Genomic DNA, 18,770 nt, shown 5'->3' on the forward strand with positions numbered 1-18,770 from the left:
CGGGGTCGGCTCAAACATCAACGGCGCTACGTGAGTGACATGTCTGCATCTCTCCGGCAAAGGTCCATCAACGGCGCGCCTCATCTGAATTGCCTAGCAGCTAATGCATCGCTGCAAAGCCCTCGTGTTGGTCTTCGCTTCACGTTCCAGCCTCCCGAGGTCTCTTAGCCGGCCTTGCGGACTTGACGCCAGCAGTAAGGGGCACTGGCCCCATTTTGTCGACGGTACCTAGGTATTGATCCGCACGGAGACATATCACAGACAAGCCACCTGCTGCGACATGGTGAGTATGCAACGGAATAACATCAGAAACCGACATGCATGTCATGCAAATCGTGAGGCATGTGACATGGCCAAAGTGAGAAGAGATTGTACCATGTATTAGACTACCGATGACTACCTTCGCCGCGTTCTCATTAGATCCACCAATTCACACGAACGTACAAAATTATTCAAAGTTTCCACTGATGCGACAGTCTGCCCCAACATACGAAACGTTACTCCTTCTTAGCCTTCTTCATCATTGGTCCTTGGTTGGCAGAGCCCACACGAGGACCATTGTCACGAACCGAACCCCCCGATGCCGAGGGCGCCTCCTTCGCCGGCGCGGATGAGGTAGCTGTTGTACTTTTTACCTCCTCTGCCAGCTCCTCGCGCCATCCCTGGAGGAAACCCCGAAGGTTCGCCTCGCCGCTGTTCACCTCGTTGACATGAACGCTCGGAAGCATCACGTCCGGTACGGTCGCTGTAGTAGCTGTCCTGCCTGCGTCGACATTGGAGCAACTCCCAGCAGCCTCTGGGCAGCGACGTGGGTCGAGAAGTGTTCCCGGTCCTTTCAGAGGCGACTCCGCAGCTCCTCCCTCGTCGGCCACTGCCTTGTCCGGTTCTTCCACCATCTCATCTAGCGCCTGGAGTAGTAGACCATCGACCTCTTTCTGACCGTCTGTATTGTTGGCTCCTACTACTTCCTTTGTGCCTTCTTCCATAATATCTCGCCGGGATTTCTCTTCACATATACCGCCCATCTCATTGCTCGTACCAACATCTTCATCCTTATCATCTGTGTTGTCCCCTTCCATGGTCTTTTTGCCCATCGCCTCATCGAAGCTCTGGTCTCCATCCTCGTCGTCATCTTGTCTCTTTCTCTTTACACCTAGATCGCCACCAGTTTCGACAGTGTCAATTGGGTCGTCTTCGCCAAGATCAATGTTGAGATCATCTTCCGGCAACACAAGGTTCTGGTAGGGTGCTGGGGTTTTGACAAGAAAGGTGGTATGGTCCCATGTTGTTGCCGAGGAGCTCGACGCCTCCGGTATGTTGAATTGGATCAGCGGGTCCGCCATGGGGTAGAGAAGTGACCCAGACAAATCCAAATATCCGCCTTTGGGCATGGAACGGTTGAGCGGCAGCAGTTGTGGGCCCGCTGGGAGATCGGAAGACGTCGCGACTGGTGGTATGGGGTGAGATGCGGTAGTAGCAGGCGCAGGTTGCGGGCTCGGACTCGGTGTCAGTGGTTTGTAGCGCCCTGTGGACAGGTCAGCATGAGCAGTATTATCGAGCATTACTGATCCGGCACTTACTTCTATTGCTGCTACCCTGCGTGGGTGTCTCGTCCGCCATAGTCAGGCGTGTGTTGAGGGTTGACTGGGCGGCGTTGGATTCCAAGGTGCGGTCGGCCGGATTGCAAAGAGAGGGAAAGTGTCAAGGTCTTTGCACGCGCAGCTCAGGGGAATTTTCTGTTTATGTGTCGTGCGCAGTGCGCGTCACTTCGTATGCAGGTAGCCATGCAGCAAACGCTCACCGCGACGCGTCGAGAGAGCGCAAGTCGACATGTCATCTTCACTCTCACTTTCACCTTCACCTTCATTGCGTCGGCATCCACGCTGTATACAGCAAAGCAAATCTTGTGGAGAGCATTACTCGGGAGCATCCACAAATCTGCAGTCGCTTCTTCCTCTGCGTGCTATCAATGCGGTGAGTGGAGAAGCACGAGTGGTGACCAAGTTGGGGTTAGCGTAAGATCGGTACCCGCTAGCGCGCGGGAAGGGGAGAGATTCACGTGGGTGTCTCTGGGACATGAGAAATTAGCTCATGTGCTGCATTGACGACGTGATTGAGGGGAGGTTTTCGTTCGGCTTCGTGATGAAGCTTCCCTGGTTCGGCTGAAGTGGACGTAGTCCAGTGTGCGCCATTGCGCCCCATCAGGTTGTAGAAGCTGTCAAGTCGATCGGGATGCGGGTATGTCTGCACAACAAATGCCTCAACACAGCGCATCATGATATAGTGGCTTCTTCTGAAAGCTGCAACTGCGATCTCGGATTGAGGTCGCCTTCCAATGGTTCAACGCATGAGTGGTCTCATGGAGGCGCGTGAGTGGTACCTGAGAGCATCAGAAAGGACGAATCAGGCCCAACGTCAGCATAATGATAACGGCAACTAGCCTGGTAGGGATTGCAAAGATACTGAGTTCCTGCAGTATGCAGTACCTGATGATAGTCGGTCCGGAATGTGATGCAGCTGAAAGCAACGACGTCTGGAAGGAGGAAGCGAAGCACATCTGCTACCACCGATGTCGCCACTACTGTGTGTAAATCGTGGCGCCACCCTAAGCTTGCGTGGACGTCGCACGATCGCAGGTAACGGGCGAAGACCTCCGTAGAAATATGGCAGTGACGTCGCATACTGTCTCATGCATCTAGCATCTTCGCGATCGGTGTTTGGCAGCCCTTTCGTGGTGACGAGAACAAGTGGATTTCCTCGGAAGGATTGTCATGGACGGTTAGGCAGATGTGGATAAGTTCGCGAACGAAGATGTAAACAGCGGCCACTCGGGTGGTGGTCGCAGCGCTCCACTCGTTGACCAGCTCATGACAGTTTAAGGCCGCTCAGGTTGCCATCATATGCATGTTCAGGCGGGCATAGAATGGTGTCAGAGGGAGGAAAGGGGAAAGCAAGGGGAGCAAATAGAAGCAGATTAAAGCACACAGGGAAGACACGAAAGGGTGGAAATGAAGACAAAGAAAAGCCAGAGTGTGTGAAAGGCACGACAGAGAGCAAGGGAAGAGCAAGAAGAGGTTAGATATAGTGTCTGGCGTTCAGTGCACAACGAGAGTGCGCACGCCGGACAGGCCGCTCGAGAAGAGACAGCCGATCTCAAGATGCTGTTTTTCTGGTTTCGTTTGAAGCGATGTACAGCTGCTGTGAGTTCTAGTGCACTATCGCACTATCCGGCGGGTCCGTTTCAAGCACCAACAGCATGGTGAAGTATCTACACGGGACATGTCGTATCACATCAAATTTTCCCAGGAACACCCCTCCCTGCTTACCATTGCAACCTAGATCTTCCTAAACATGGCAAGATACACTGTACCTTTGGCGATGCCGTACTGACAAACGCCTGCACTATTCCGCCACCAGGATTCAGGATTATGCCTATGCATTGCGATATTGCCCGGAGTCGCAAAGGCGCGATGCCCGATCATGTATGTGCCAAAGTGACTTTGTCCGGTGGTTGACGGCTCTTCCGCTCGGTTCTTCAGAGCCCAGATCTAAATCGCTTCGTGGCCAGTCCATTATAAGACCCATGTGGTATGGCGGCAGAATATCTTGTCAGACGAGCAGCGGGACGAGTTGCCCATGCCACAATGGACGAAAACACGTGCTCCCATAAGGATGCCAGCCGTCAAGGCTCGTGTCTGCAACTAGGCCGTTGCTCAAAGTGGTGCCGGCCTGCGCCGCTTTGTTGTTCTTCAACCACGTTGTTCGTATCCCGGTTACGACTCCCTCTTGCTTCCTCCACCAGTGCTTCTTAATACGCTCTGGGTATCATTGGACCAGACCCTGTCGAGTCGTATACGGTGTGGATGGGAGTGAATGGTATGTGACGCGTTGTGTAGGGAGGCCGATAGCGGGATAGTTTCGTGGGGGTGAGGCTCTGCACCGTACCTGTAGTTAGCGGAATGTATACAAATCTTCGATCCTGTTCGTACGAAGCTCACATTGACTTCCATCGTTAGAACCGATGGGCGGCGTCAAAGCTTGTAGGTCGCAGGCCCTGACTGCCGAAGTGCGAACCCTGGGGTGAGCACATGTGCTAGGCGCGGGGCGAGGCGCGAATGCGCATGCATTGTTACCACGCGCGCAAAAATTGCAGTGGTAGCATCGTTAATACATCGTGTTTGTTGGGTGCACACTGCGTAAGCCCTGCCCGGGTAAGTTGTTCAGCGCGGGCACAAGCTCGACGGGGGACCTGCCCTCGTGATCTTTTGTGGGGTGCATGACGCTATGCCTGTCATGGACTAGACCACGAGGCAGTCAGCGCCCCACTGGGCACCGAAAGTTAGAAGAAAGCGCCTAACTAAGTTAACAATGCGAAGCTCAAAGAAATGGTCAAAGCCAGGCATATTCGCACGACGTTGACCATTTGGTGGAATTGGGTGATGTTGCGACACCCCAGCAGGGATGTTTCCTCCTCAGCCGAGTTGGCCCCGTCGCTTCTTGTGCCAAGCGCAGCATCGTCGTCGAACATATAGCGTTGGCTTTTACTGGTCAGGCTTGGTAGGGCTTCTTTATGGAGTCTTCACCATCTCGACAAGCCTGGTCTTGTCGTTGGAAGTTGGCACTCGGACAGCCAGCGGAGGAGAACGTACGACTGCGTGGTGGGCTGCTATATGATGGCTCTGGAGTGATGCGATCTTGTTCAATACGTCACTCTCCCAGTGGACATACCCCAAAGCATACGGCATAGTGAAGGTCAGCTGTCTGACTTTGTCACATCAGAGGCGTGCGCATCATATCGATCGGCTTCGCGTCTAGTCGACCTTGGACGGAAGTCGCGTTAGCATCGCAGCCATCAAGACAGACGAGGCGTGCGTGGGTTGGCTCATGCAGAGGATTGGTGCCCAGGTGGGGAGCGGCATGAAGTATGAGGGCTCGCGTTGGCTCCGCGTCTCGAGTAAAGCATCTTGCCGTCTGCGTGATTTGGCCATGATAACGGCAGAGGCGGTATGGCTCGAAACGCGTCGGTGATGGCCACGGGCTGAGTTTCCGTATGAAGTCGGAGCTGCGCGGCACCGACGCGTCGTTACGTAATCACTCCGTCACCACGTAAGCAGCCGCCTATGGCTGCCAGTGACCAACACCATCATCGACCATCACACTTCGCGTCGCATCACAAGCACGTCTTTCGTTGGAATCTACTTGCGATGGCTCAGGCCCGGAATCCCTGACACTCTCCTCCCTTGATAGGATCGCAGCCCAGAGCAGGCTATCTAGGTATCTCTGAGCCGTTGTCAAGAACATTCCTCGAAATGCTAGTGATGATTTAATTATCTTGAGGTTGCACTTGATACACTACCCTCCAGTCAAAGCAATGCACATGTTCAGGGTCGTCGAGCCGTTCCAATGGATTAGCAATCTTGGCGGGACTGACGTGGTCATGCAATCTAGCTGTGTAGCTCAGGACCCAATTCCGTCAAGCTAAATCGAAGCGACATCGTGCACTTAGCGGCTCTAATAATTTCGATGAATGAACAGCAATTGCTGTAGGGTAGTTATTTCAATACAATGCCCATGGGGTCGTTCCCACTCGCCTTGCTAGCCTCCTCCTTTGCCAACCATGATTCACACTGTTCGTAAGTTTCGAATTCATTATGCGAGCGTTCTGTGTCGTAAGGTACACAACGATTGCATTGGACCAGGTATAGCATTGACGGTTTCTTCCTCTTTCGTTCACTCAACGAGTTGTCAACCACGAGATCCACACAACACACACAACATACAATGGACACAGCAAGTTGCCCACTCGAGAGCGGCTCCACCGAGATCGAGCATCCTACTGACCGCGTTGCCGCTCTGGAAAAGCTAACCTTAGAGCTTCAGACCACCATTGCGTCTCTGACAACTGAGGTCCAGACACTCCAGGCCGAGAATCGCCGTCAGCACAAGTTGAGACTAGACGCAAAACAATGGTGCTGCCAGACCTACGATCAGTGGATGGAATCTCTGAAGGAGCTTACTGGCATAGAATCCGAAGCTAAGAAAGACAAGTCTGTGCTCCGAGAGAAGATACTCGAGCTTAAGGCCAAAAATGCTTATCTCACGACTGAGATCCAGACGCTTCAGGCCGAGAATCGCCCTCAGACCGAGTTGAAAATAGACGGAGCACAATGGTGCTGCCGGACCTACGATGAGTGGATAGAATCTTTGAAGGATCTTGATGCCGTGGAATCCGAAGCTGAGGAAGACAAGTCGGTGCTCCAAGAGAAGATATCCCAGCTTGAAGCCAAAAATGCTTCTCTCGCGAGTGAAATCCAGACACTCACGGCTAGTCTTCGCGATATTTGCGGACAGAACTCTTTGTGCACACAAGTTGCAAAGGAACTCGATGATCAGGTTATGCAGCTTGCACGCGCAGAAGCCGAAGCTCAGCAAGAATTGTCGGCGCTTCGACTCAGAATATCCGAACTCGAGCAAGTCATCTCAAAGCACGACAAAGACAACACTCCATCCGCGGAGCAGGAAGAAAGTGTTAAGAAGTAAGCAGATGGAACAAAAGCCTGTCGTGAAGTCAGGGCAAATCCACAAGATTTAGGACGCATCCACAGTCACACTGATGGCAAATATGGAATGCTTGATTTCGCCTTGATACGATCTATATTCCAGCGTAAGGGTCTCATGATTGGATGCTACTCTCTTTATGTGTTGATCTTCGGCAACTCCGGTGTTTGAACAGATCGGGCATTTGTATGAATGCTCCTACTACAATAGTCTAGTGAATACATGCAAGACACAACTTATGCCAAGGAAATAACTGTGATACATAAGGAGATCCTCCCGCTGACACCCAATAGATGATACCATTACGCACCTTCGCGTCCTGGCCGCTCTTGACAACGTGTCTGAGCAGCATGACAACCAAGGATGCTTGGCTGCAACAGTACCACCATCATGACCCGCTGCGCCATCAACGGGTCATGACGACAGCAGTCACAGGTTTCGTAGTGATAGTATTCTTCTTTCCTTGAACCACGGGTTTCTTCCCCACTTGCAGATCATCCTCTTGTTGCGCCCCCGATCGCCTTCCCTCTTCATGCCCGGTAACATCAGCCTGCATCATCTGCTCCCGATGCACTGCGACTGCATCTCGAACTTTCGCATCAAACTCCTCAGACGCGAAATAGCCTTCACACCTTGCTGCGGTTGCGTACTCGCAGGATGGTGGCTGCCAGGAGATGAGCTGCAACCTGAGCATGTCCAGGTCCTGAATGTCACGTCTCTGCATGTCACACACAGTCAATAGCAGTATATTGACGGCGAGGAGGATGGCGATGCTGATGCGAACATATTGCCATGACAAAACCGTGAACATGATCGTGAAGAATATGCCGAATGTGCGCCATAGTTTGACGTAGGAGTCGAGAAAAGCGTAGATGTTGTCAAGCATGTTGGGAAGCTCGGCGACGAGACACGAGGCATGATCTGATCCAATACTGAGTGGACGAAGAGGAAGACAGAGCAGCACGTTGTATAGGTCGTAGGAGATGTTTGGAACGCTGGAGACGGATTTCCAGACCGCGCGTAATCCGTGTTCAAGGGGAGGTGGATCGAACAGTGCGGCGAGGGCGATGGGCAAGAAGAGCAGGAGGTATTTGAATCGCCGGAAGTACGAAGAGGGTATAGTTGCATCGTGGTTGATCCCTTGTGAGCTTGCAGCTACGTGGCTCACTCTCTGCAACTCAATGGGGTTCTCTTTGTCCATCGATTCGCGCGGGGACGTCTCGCCGGAACGCACAGGCCTTCCAGTGAGGCCTCCGGTCGTTGCAACCACTTCTTCATCGGATTTGGTCGGCTTAGTCGTGTCATGTTCCGTAGTGTCGAACTTCAGTGGCATGGCAGGGTTGTAGAGGCGTGGCTGCGGCGTGCCGGATGTTGGTGAGATAATTCGTATAGTTGAGGCTTTTGACACTGGGTAGTATGGACGTGAGTGGGATCCGTGAAACTAGCGAATCCAAGGCACATACCTTGCGCCTGACCATCGATCGGAGTGCCATGACCAAGCTTGCGTACACTTGGGCAAGATGGGCTACTAATCTCATCACATGCTATACGGCTTGACTCGATAGTGTTCTAGGAAGAGAGTTGATTAGACAGCATGAGAAGCTGTCGCAAGTATACTGACCTTGGCTGGTCGTGGAGTTTCAAATGATGACATCGTAGAGAGGGTAATGCGACAACACGAGATGCGTGAGCTTTGACAAGAGACGGAAGAACAAAAGTGGATGATTAGTTGTAATGCGATGAGGAGTAAACCCAGGATACAATCTTAACGTGGTTGGTGGGAGGAAGCCAGCGCAGTATGGAGGAAGCGGGGGCTTATGTACCGTATTGTTCAGAGGCCGGCCTTGGCCATTTGTTCTGATTGTTGACTTGGGCGATAAGAAATGAACATGAGACAGCTCGGAAGCCTTTCGCCGCATAATGTGACGGCCTGGTTTGGCTGAGACAATGAGCGGACTTTAGTTGACCTGGAAAGCTACGCTCGAAAGTCGTGACGATGAACAGCATGTGTGACATGCGTGATCAGCCGGCCCTGATGCATGTTGCGACATGTAGGCTGAGTAAGACAGCCACATCCTCACCCTTCACGGACCGTTACTGGGCCTGACAAACTTTTGCCTACGCCATGATGAAGTGAATCACGACACGAAGCGTACGCCAGCGAAACCCACGTCGTGGTTTCTGAGACCGCGCAAGCCAGTGTGCGCCATGCTCTGCACTAAAGAGGTGCCCACGTACGCTTGGTCTACCTGAATGCACCCAGACCATGCACGCGGCTGGGTCCATGTGGTAGGCAAGGCCTGGGGAAGCGCTCACTGGCATTCCATAGCGGAGAGTATATGGACCGCCGGCTCTTGAGCTGTGAGCAATGAGGTTATGCTGTTGGAGGACATGGGCGGACGTCGTGGCGTTCTGGGTCGCTATCGCGCATGCTCCGGTACTGCACCGCTCAGTGCCACCGGCCTCTTTGTTCGTGCTCATCGTTGTGCAGGAATCGCTCGATCGAGTGTGGCTTCTTCCGAATGCCAGAGGACGGTACGTGCGTGTTCGCGCCGGTGGCCATTGTGATGCGCCCGAGTGTCTGGAGTTGGGCGGAGGACAAAGCGAAGTGAAGGGACGGGTTGTGGTCGGATTGCGATGTGTCTAGGTAGCCATGCTGGGCGATGACGACACGGCGGTGGACAGGGTTGCGCATAAGGAACGGGCCTAGAGGCATACAGAAACCAGGTGAATCTCGCGACGCAGCAAAAATAGTGCCTCTACCTGGCCACGTTGCTGCGAGCAGTGAAAGTGGAAGAGGAAGGCTCGGCGCGTCGGCCACAACAGCTAGCGGCAGGATGAGAAGTGCCCAGGTGGGTTCGGGCTCAGAGTGCACTAGCGTCCCCTTCGCGTCGAGTCTGCCCATCGACTCCATCATTATCATCCCTGGCCGAGACTTCGATACACATGTCTACTGCGAATACTCTCCTCCGCTTTCACTGTCAAGTCTGCTCGAGCACGACCTAGCCCGCATGGACAAATCTTCCGCTTCGAAGCCCTTGGAAGCCGCGCATCATCTTCGACCCTGCCACGACATGCATCGCCGCACCCCCATGTATGCTCCAGCACGCCGGCCCTTTTTCTGCTGTCGCCCTTGAACTGCCGTGCTATTCGCAGTCTCTTTGGCGCCGTTTGATATACACGCAGGTCAGATGGCTCTGCGCTCGTCACGCCCCTTGAAGGTTCCGTCAGACTTGTCGTCACGGGATGACTCATCAAGCGCACGAAAAGGTGTACCATATCAATAGCCGGTGGTGTCGCGAGCCCTATCCTGACCTCCCAATTGCGTCGCACACGCTCATTTCCGAGGGGCTATCTCCTGAGACTCGCACATCATCCGGCTCTTTTCGGCTGGCACATAACTGCTTTATTGCCAGGCCCTGTGGTATTCTTCTGCGGTCCCATCTTTGCAGAATCTCTGAGAAACGAACAACTCCCGCATCCATGGGGACAGCATTGAACCGCGTCCTGTGATATGGAGAAGTGCGGTTGTCCAAAAGAGTGGACAGTCTGAGCGCTCGTCGCTGACCCAGTCATGGGGGCCAGCTCATCGGCCATGCGGCAGTCATTTCAACACCTAAGCCCAATCGTACCTTACAGCATACTCTTGTATTCGAAGAAGGAAAGGTGAATACCTCGATTCTCGAATGTCGCTAGCCGTGCACATTTGAAACTCTCACCTGGTATGCCCACGGAAGATGTCAACATGACTGCCTTTGTCTGGGTAGTGATTGTGGTCCAGTAAACATGCAGGGGAAGATTCATCGAGGTCTGTCTCCTACGGGCGCCTATCTTAGTCGCTTCGGCATCATCCACTAGGCGAACGAGTTCCGGTCCCGGTTGTATCTAGCGTGGCTTCGGGGTTTGTAGCTTCCATGCATTGTCGCGTGATGACTTTCACGTTGTCATCGCGCCTGCCAGTGACGTGTTATTGGCATCGCCAAGTATATCACAGAAGGGGAAGTGCGATGCCTACGACCACATTGCGCGCTCTGATCGAAGTCCGGTTGCAAGCCATCACCTGGCTTTTGGATGCTATCGCGCGATGAATACCGGCCCGCTATGAGGTGGGTCTTTTCCCTAGCACGCAATGCGCGAGCACCGTGTCTGTCGCATATTCAGCCAGTCTTCTGCATCGCAATGGTTTGGTTTTACTTCGTCGTATAGTGACCTATTGTAGGCATCGACACTCTCTCCCGGAATTCGACGCTGGACCGGCCACGGCGGTGATGGTAGTGACGTACAGGCGCAGGTGGGCTAGTGGAGGATGATCGTCACGGTTTCTGCGGTCTTGCTAGATCCGTGGGTGACAAGTCGGAGTTCTGTTGAAGTACATATCATGTCGGTAGAAGGCGTATCTGGTCTAGTGGACAGCGACCGAACCTTTTAGGTAGTCTATCGATAAACACATACTTTGCGGCGCGTGGGACATGTGTAGTTGGGGTTCTGTTTAGCAGTAGCTGATAATCGTCCTGGTAAAAGCATACGCATGGCATGCCTAACGACTCGCACCTTCTACATCTGTCGCCTGTAACTTGCAGGCAATTAACGTTGACATCTCTGCAATTGTTACCCTAAAGTCTGGTAGAACTTATAATAATATAAAAACTTACAGCGTTATAGTCAACGTAATTCTTATAACAAGCACCTATATGCATACGGAGGTGTTTGATGTTGTTATACCCAAATCTAATGCACTTTGTGTATCTGCATAGTAGCTATCTTGTGCCTGTGCGATCTCGTGCTGTGTTGCGATTTTGTGCTAGGACAATAGTTCGCAAGAAACTTCTCTTCTGCGTCTCTCGAACTGGGTCTCTGGTTAACATCGTCTTCTCTGTGCCTGGATTTGTGCACATCGGCCTCTACTGTAGCTCGCGAAATGTTGGTGTTGGTGTTGGGAGACATTCTTGGGATGATATCTGGCATGTAGAGTTGAGTGAGTTTGAGTGAGTGAGTTTGAATTGAACTTGAAGTGCTATCGATTGTCACGATCTTGTCGTCCTTCAGATTGGAAGTTGGGGTTGATGACATGATGGCATGGTCGCTCCTTCCTTCCTTCTTCAGGATCGGTGCTACGGCCCCGGGGAGCTCTCTGGTGGCCGTCCGGCTGCGCTGCAACCTACATCGACTGCCAACGTCTTCTCGACACTGCACGTCCGCATCTCGCTACGTTGTTAACGCTCTGCGCAGCATGAAGCCGCTTCTCAGGCCATAGCAGCATGTGGTCTCGCAATGTGAACGGTTCCCCCATGTTTCTGCCCGGGGAAGGTTTCGTGTTCCCGAGGTCGAGATCATGATGCGCTACTCTCCGTTCCATCTAGCGTCTTGGCGCGGACATCTAACGTCGTGGCGCGGGGCACCGTGTGCACGACAATATTGCTCATCAACACCAGAAAAAATAGAGTGCGCCTTTGACTCAGACTGCGGTCCAGCCCATTCATCAACACCAATGCTTGCGCCGATAGCGACCTTGTGATTACGATGCAGTAAGCACAGCGTAGTTGTCTGGAACAGTGAAAACGTCTTCATGTAGCATGACCTGCGACGCTTCCGGCCAACTCGGTAAGCCAGTCGCTCTCTGTACGGCATGACGACAGAGTCGTCCTTGCTAATTCGCGTTGCGGTTCCTTGTCCAGGTGTGCAACGTCGATATTGTACCTTCTCGTATTGCGTTCTACGAAGTCCATGGCTTCTGATTGCGAATCGGCAAGGCTGATCCCTTCATCGAAGAGTCTCGACTCTGGCGTCGGTTTGTACACGTCTGGCATAGTAGGCGAGGCTTCTGTATCCATCACCGGGATCGCTGGTTTCACTTACGGATCCTCTCCGCCACCATGAGCAGACTGGCAGAAAAGTGAAGGCATAGCCTCATCGGTGCGATTGCGAGAGTATGGCGATCCAGGCTACATCATAGGCCGTGAGTAATCGGGAACGCAACACCACATTGACCGAGCCGCTAAATCACACGCGGAGCTCTCAATGTTAGACGGCCCACGCACACTGTACGTCGCGCTCATTGCGGGGTACGCTAATGCAGGCACTCCCGAGGTCGCGCTCCTTGGGTGCCCCTCGGTCCTCCGCGACGACACCACCAACATTAGATCACGACGCATCACCACCAACGTCACCCTCCACATCTTCTGCAGAAATCGCGCTGCTCGTCTTGTCCGGCTTGCGCGATGAACCATCAGACGCGACGATCATCGGCTAGCCCTTCCACCACGCACGTCACGACCACCATTCCATCAACTACGGGCGACGGCAGCCGCTGATCAACGCGTCGCAGGCGCCATATCTCGTCCGAAGTGGACATGCTTGTATAAACCGGGACATGCACCACGCTTCGCTATTAGTGAAAGACGTGGCCAGCTCGCTTGGGTCCGACACGCCGTCGCGTCTGCCGTTATGGGCCGAAGCGGGAGCCACTTCAATGGTTTGTATGCCTCCGGAAGGGACGCTTCAGACCTGGGCGGGCAACGACGCGCTCCGGTAGCTTGAATCACCCCGGCGCATCGCAAGACACAACGCTACTTCCTCTTTAGTCTCACAGCACACAGGCTTGTTTCCCTTGATATACCTAGCGTCATTCCCGTCCTATTCAGAGGGCGCGTCGCTCCGAAGACCCCAAGCATGCCCACCAGCGCACGGCATGTCCTAGAGTCCACGCTACCCCTCGCGAAAGACCACGCCACTTCGCGTTATTGACAACATCGAGAACACCCGACGGTGCACATTCGTGTCTGCGACGAGATGGACGGCTCAGACACACGGTCGCTCTCGTAGCCCGTCAGACATCCGCTGCTACGGCATGGCGGTCCACTGCGATAACTTCGGGTCGCCCGACCACTCTTTCCGGTATATTGGCCTTCATCCATCGCAACATGGAGTTGATGACGCCCAGTTGGCCACGAGCCTTTGGCGTGGAGCTACTCGATCGGTCGCTCAGCTACAGGTCTTGACTAAAGCCTCACGGTAGCGGATGACTGTGTACCCAGAACGCGGCCTGATGTACACTGACTCTGCCACTCTCACCAAGCCATTCACAACGAGTCCCAATGAACCAGACAAACACGCACAATGTCGGCGGCTTGAAGGCTTTCCGGCGCATCGCCCCCACCAACGGAGCAGCCTTCATTGTTGCTATCGCTCTTCACGCGCCCAGGGTCGAAGCACATCATGGAACAGGGCAGCATTGCTAGCGGACATTACCGGTGAGGAGGCATGGATCTGACGCTGTTGCTCTGCCCGACTGGCCAGCCACAAGGGTGTCGGGGCTACTGTGTGCTCCTGCAAACAGTCCGACGACACATGCGACAGCTCAAGCTCAAACTCGCGACCGTATCAGCAGCATGTGTCGGTCGCGACCATGTACATAACACCGCCCTCCTTTCCGCACATCCCCGGGACGCCGACTCGCGCACGAAACACATTCGCCGCCGCCAGCCCAACGGGGGAACACGGGAACATGGAGAGGGAGGAGCCCGGGGCCATACCTTTTACGCGTCTAGACCCTGCCATTGCGTGGACGCGATCTAGGGGGACTGTCACAGGTGAAGCAACCAAACACCGGTCTCGCGATTAACGCATAGCCAGCACCTGTGCCGCAGCAATCATAGTGTTGGATTCTGAAAGACACGAATGACCTGCATCTGAGCCTCGAGAGTGAGCGACTCCTTCAGCAACACGGTCGCCCTGGACATTGCAGCTCGATAGGTGCGCGAGAACATCGCCAGAGGCATCGAGCGGCCCGGCGTACGTCTCACCACGAATGCTCTCGAACGGGATGCTGACCTCTCCAGCCTTGAGCACCACTCCGTCTCCAGCACCACTTCGCGATACCCCCGCCCCATCGCTTCACCATTCAACGCACGTCTCCTTATCGCCCACACTCCAGACACATCATGAGCGAGTCGCGCCGTGGTGAATATCTGGTCACAACCTCGACTGGCATGAGCAGCAGGAAGGCCTTGCCGAGATTCCAGCGGCCCCGGTCCGAGTGGACCCTATGCCAGCTCTTGAATACGGTTGTCGCACTACAACGGCCCCGTGTCCAGGCGCGTCGTTCCAGCTCGTTGGCGGTCACAGATGACAGCAGGGCTATGAGGATACCCTGAAAAGTCTTTGCGAAGTACTAGCAAGCACCGGCTAGCGGAACGCGATCTCGCTTTCTCTTGTGAGTCTATGCGTGGAACCAAGCACGACATGTCACTCCGCCACTCGCCTCAACCAATCTCACCGAGCCGCGAACAATGAGCACGAGCCTGCTTGGACCCAAACTTCTACGGCAACACCAGATCGTGTGTTCCACTTCACACCGGATCCGGCGGTAGCTAGTTGGATTACATCATCATCAAAGCTCGAGCAGCGCCAGGCTCTGTAGCCGATGACACGGCAGAAGGCCTTCGTGGAGCTCCAGCAACCGAGCGTCGTGGTTCTGTTCGCGAAAAGGCTAGCTAGCAACATGGTCGTCAGACGAGCCATTTTCTCTCTGGGGTAGCCGACAGCTTATTGCACCATGGTCGGGCTCATCCCTCCACATCTACAGCTTGTCGTCGCATGGCGGCAGCTCAGGCTCATTGCGACAGTGGCGGCCCCACTATATGGCGCGATGATAACACAAGTCCAGCCGAACGTTGAAGGATCTAGGAGCTCATCTGTTGCCTCCTGCAACTGGAATCTGTAATGCTACGGGCTCGAAGCCGTCAATTGCATGGATCCGCGCCGTGCCACAATCTTTTGCAGCTGGTGCAGCTGCAAGAACAGCCCTAGAGCTCTCGAACGCGCTGAACCCTCCCATCCTCTTCTACATACATCTCACTACTCTTCATTTCTCTCCTTTGCGTCGCTGTAGTTTTCTCCGTGACTGTGTGAACTGGCTTCTGATTAATCTCACTTGCCTCCAAATGGCTTCCTGAGGCTCACACATTACATTCGCTGCCCGTCAACCGGGGTTAGCCCTAGAGGGCCTCGCGGGCGCGCTAGCCCACCGACAGGGCGCGGCGCTGTTGCCTAGCACCGGAACTGGGAGTGCTGCTATTCCCAAGCCACCGACTACACAATCTGCGATTGCGAACTGAACCTTGACTCCGCGACACTCTCCGCCATGCGCGTGACAGGGTCTATGGCGAGCAGCGAGCAGCTGTTACCTTCCTCTGCATCCAACCGGCCCCTCGATCAACCCTCCTCACACACCCCGACGCTACCGGTGCCACACCTCTTGCCCAAACCGAGATACCATGAGATTTACGACTTCATCCAGGGACTTCACGACGGCAAAGAATCGGTCAAGTACGGGGATCATAAGTTCGCCGTCGCAGTTCGACGTCGAGACTGGCCTTCACTGGAGAATGAGCTGTTCGAACCAGGAGTGGAGAGCAAGAACCTGAACCGGGACACTGCTGGTTGGGCAGGCGACAAAGTCTACTACAACTACGATGACCGCACAAGATCTCTTACCATCAAAATGCGCGGTTACGCGGTTTACGAGTTGGTCAAGGGAAACCTTGGTTCCCGGCTGTGTGAGAAATTGGACGGTGTGAAGAAAGACGTGGAACTGGGTGTAAGCATACTTGATCCAGATTATAGAACGCTCGCATGCTCGATCCTCAACGATATCAACTTTTTCGGCCGGATTCACACACATATTCGCCCTCAGACCCTTCGCACGCCTTGTATCTCTTTCAACTACGCACACAAGAATCTTCCAGGATTCGTCATTGAGATTTCGCATGGTCACATGGATCTCAGACGAGCAGCGCATGATTATATAGCTCGCAGGAAGGGTAAGTGACATCGCTTGTAAACTACGTGTGGGATATACACTGACATCAAACGCCGAGTTGCAGGCAATACTAAGACATTCGTCGGGATTGAGTTTGAACATCGTACGCCTGAGCAACAACGCGTGTTGCGCGAACAGCCTCACTGGGCCACCTATCAAGTGTTTCGTTTCCGTGTCAAGGACAAGAACCTGGCGGTTATAGACGCCGGCACTCGTGTCAAGTTCCGAGATGCTAATGGTGTCATCTCGCCAAACGCCAAAATCCCGTTCTCTGTAGCCGACTTTGTAGCCGATTCTGCGCAGCCAGATACAGTCGATCTTCATACTCTACAGCTGGACGTTACGCACCAAGAGCTTCACGACATCTTCTCAGACGCAGAAAATTGTTCACGCATCGTAGACGAGTATAGCGACAAGATGCGTTCTGAAAGGAGGCTGGAGTATAAATCCTCGGAACTGAGCGATGCGGATAGTGATTCCAACACTTCTGATTCTAAGGATGTCGGCACCGATGGGAACAACAAGGACCAGGGCGATTCTGATATCCTCAGCCATGTCGATGAGAATCTCAGCGAGCATGGCAGCCCCAGCGCCACGATTGCCACTTCACCGCCCCCTGCACGTGGCTCACCCCCTCTCAAGAAGCGGAGGCGCGATGGTCCTGGCAACATACAGATTGGCGAGATCAGAAAGAGCTGAAGGGTGGTTGGACCCTCTGGGTCGGGCGTACAGCCTCTCGCGCGTGGGTGATAATCACGCTTATCACCCTACTGGCTCGTCATCAAGGCGGCCTGGCACACGCTTCTTTCTGTTACACGATACCCAGAGTTCGACTTGAGCTCAAAAGGCGCGACTCGCGGATCATGAGGTACCTGATACCATGACGGGATTGTCACAGAAGTTTAACTTTCATATGATATCGCGGTGTCCAAATACGATGGGTGACTTCCACAACGCAGTCCATGACGTGCGCATCAAGTGACAACCTCTTTCTCATCCCTTCCATTATTTAAACGGCGGATTCAGTCATCGTGTATCTCGGGTGTGTTGCGGGAGTCATTGCGACACCGACTTCTACGAACAAGTCTCCTCTTCAACGATAAATTGCTCATGACATTTAGATGTGAGCCTGGCACGATCTTTGCCCCGTTACCAAGATGTGAAGGCTGAGCTGTCACATGCTTATCGGTAACGGCAGTGGAGACGATGTTGATCAACGCCATCATATTGTTTACGCTCTACTCATAGACAAGTCTTTATAATTGGTGACAAAGAAGTAGATGCATAGACTGAAGGAGATCTTGAGCTAGAGGGAGAAATTCGACAGAGAGCCTACGTTCCAGGAGAGTACTGGAGCAACGACAAGAACCTGAATCGAGTTCTGCGCTTGCACGACAGAAGACGCGATAGTATCACAAGAGTGGCTCGATGGAAGGCGACGCCAATCGGAGGAAGGAGCTGATCGGATCAAAGAGTCATAACGCCACGAATTCACGAATGCTTCACTGATAGGGACTGAGAAGGTACTAGGATCTTAGTCATCGCCATCAGCGGTTGGTGAGCTCTCCAGTGCGCGTACAAAAGCGACTGCACATAGGCCAGCATCATACACGACAGATGTTACACGACATGTATCGAGGACCCTGTGTCGCGGTCGGCGACAGCGTGTCGACACGCAAACCGTAGATATCTCCTCCGTGCCTCCATATGAACAGAGTCGACTTTGCCTTGCTAGCATACTTGAAGCGTAAAAAAGAAAGGGGTTTGCTGCATTAAGCAGCACTAGGACGTGGTGGTTGGCTTTTGAACAAACAGTCCTGCGACGGGACGAAGAGCTTACCGCGCGCCCCATCGTTACTTGCGCATCCAGCCGACGTCGTTTGAGAGCGCTGTCCGGAACGAGAGCACACCTTTCAAGCCAGACACCCCGCTTCCCAAGCGTCACGAACTCTCTCCAGATGTCTGATGAGCTGCCCAGACTCTGCTTCACCTACAGGCTTTGCACCCATCCTGCCACGGCTCCCGTGATATGCACAAAGATGGGGCATGACATGGTCGTGCTCATATCGTGGTCGTGATGAGGGCATACCGTGCGTCGCAGTGCTTGAAGCGGAGGTATCATGTAGTCTTTGTCGGGTGCGGCAATCGAGAGGGCAAAGGTTATTGAGCTGGGTTAAAAAGTTATTCCACTAGGCAGATCTTTAGGCTAGATATCTACACAACACAATAATAAAAGGAAATAAAAGAAATTTTAAAAGGCAGAGTTATAGAGCTCTCTTTTCTCTATAATTCTACTATTTTAGATTTTTCTAATCTCTTCTTAATGTAAAGATATATAAGAAAGAAAGAAAAAGAGAGATTAATATTCTTGCTAAGACTCTTACTAAGCAAG

The 18,770-nt window shown here is 53.4% G+C and overlaps 4 protein-coding genes across 4 annotated transcripts; 2 read left to right on the forward strand and 2 right to left on the reverse strand.

Moving 5' to 3' along the window:
* Positions 1-497: 497 nt before the first annotated feature.
* On the reverse strand, positions 498-1,620 carry J4E92_010390 (uncharacterized protein; the record flags this gene model as incomplete). The annotated part of the gene is made up of 2 exons (XM_051501728.1): positions 498-1,525; positions 1,581-1,620. 2 exons carry the CDS (start codon positions 1,618-1,620, stop codon positions 498-500), a joined length of 1,068 nt encoding a protein of 355 aa, XP_051348077.1.
* Positions 1,621-5,781: 4,161 nt separating this feature from the next.
* J4E92_010391 (uncharacterized protein) lies at positions 5,782-6,540 on the forward strand (the record flags this gene model as incomplete). The annotated part of the gene is made up of 1 exon (XM_051501729.1): positions 5,782-6,540. One exon carries the CDS (start codon positions 5,782-5,784, stop codon positions 6,538-6,540), a length of 759 nt encoding a protein of 252 aa, XP_051348078.1.
* A 424-nt stretch (positions 6,541-6,964) lies between these two features.
* J4E92_010392 (uncharacterized protein) lies at positions 6,965-7,891 on the reverse strand (the record flags this gene model as incomplete). Its single annotated transcript, XM_051501730.1, has 1 exon — positions 6,965-7,891. One exon carries the CDS (start codon positions 7,889-7,891, stop codon positions 6,965-6,967), a length of 927 nt encoding a protein of 308 aa, XP_051348079.1.
* A 7,809-nt stretch (positions 7,892-15,700) lies between these two features.
* Positions 15,701-17,077, forward strand: J4E92_010393 (uncharacterized protein; the record flags this gene model as incomplete). The annotated part of the gene is made up of 2 exons (XM_051501731.1): positions 15,701-16,379; positions 16,539-17,077. 2 exons carry the CDS (start codon positions 15,701-15,703, stop codon positions 17,075-17,077), a joined length of 1,218 nt encoding a protein of 405 aa, XP_051348080.1.
* Between the last annotated feature and the right edge of the window lie 1,693 nt (positions 17,078-18,770).

The sequence above is a fragment of the Alternaria infectoria genome (assembly GCF_024043175.1).
Source record: "Alternaria infectoria strain BMP 0036 chromosome Unknown scaffold_35, whole genome shotgun sequence".
Classification (NCBI taxonomy): domain Eukaryota; kingdom Fungi; phylum Ascomycota; class Dothideomycetes; order Pleosporales; family Pleosporaceae; genus Alternaria; species Alternaria infectoria.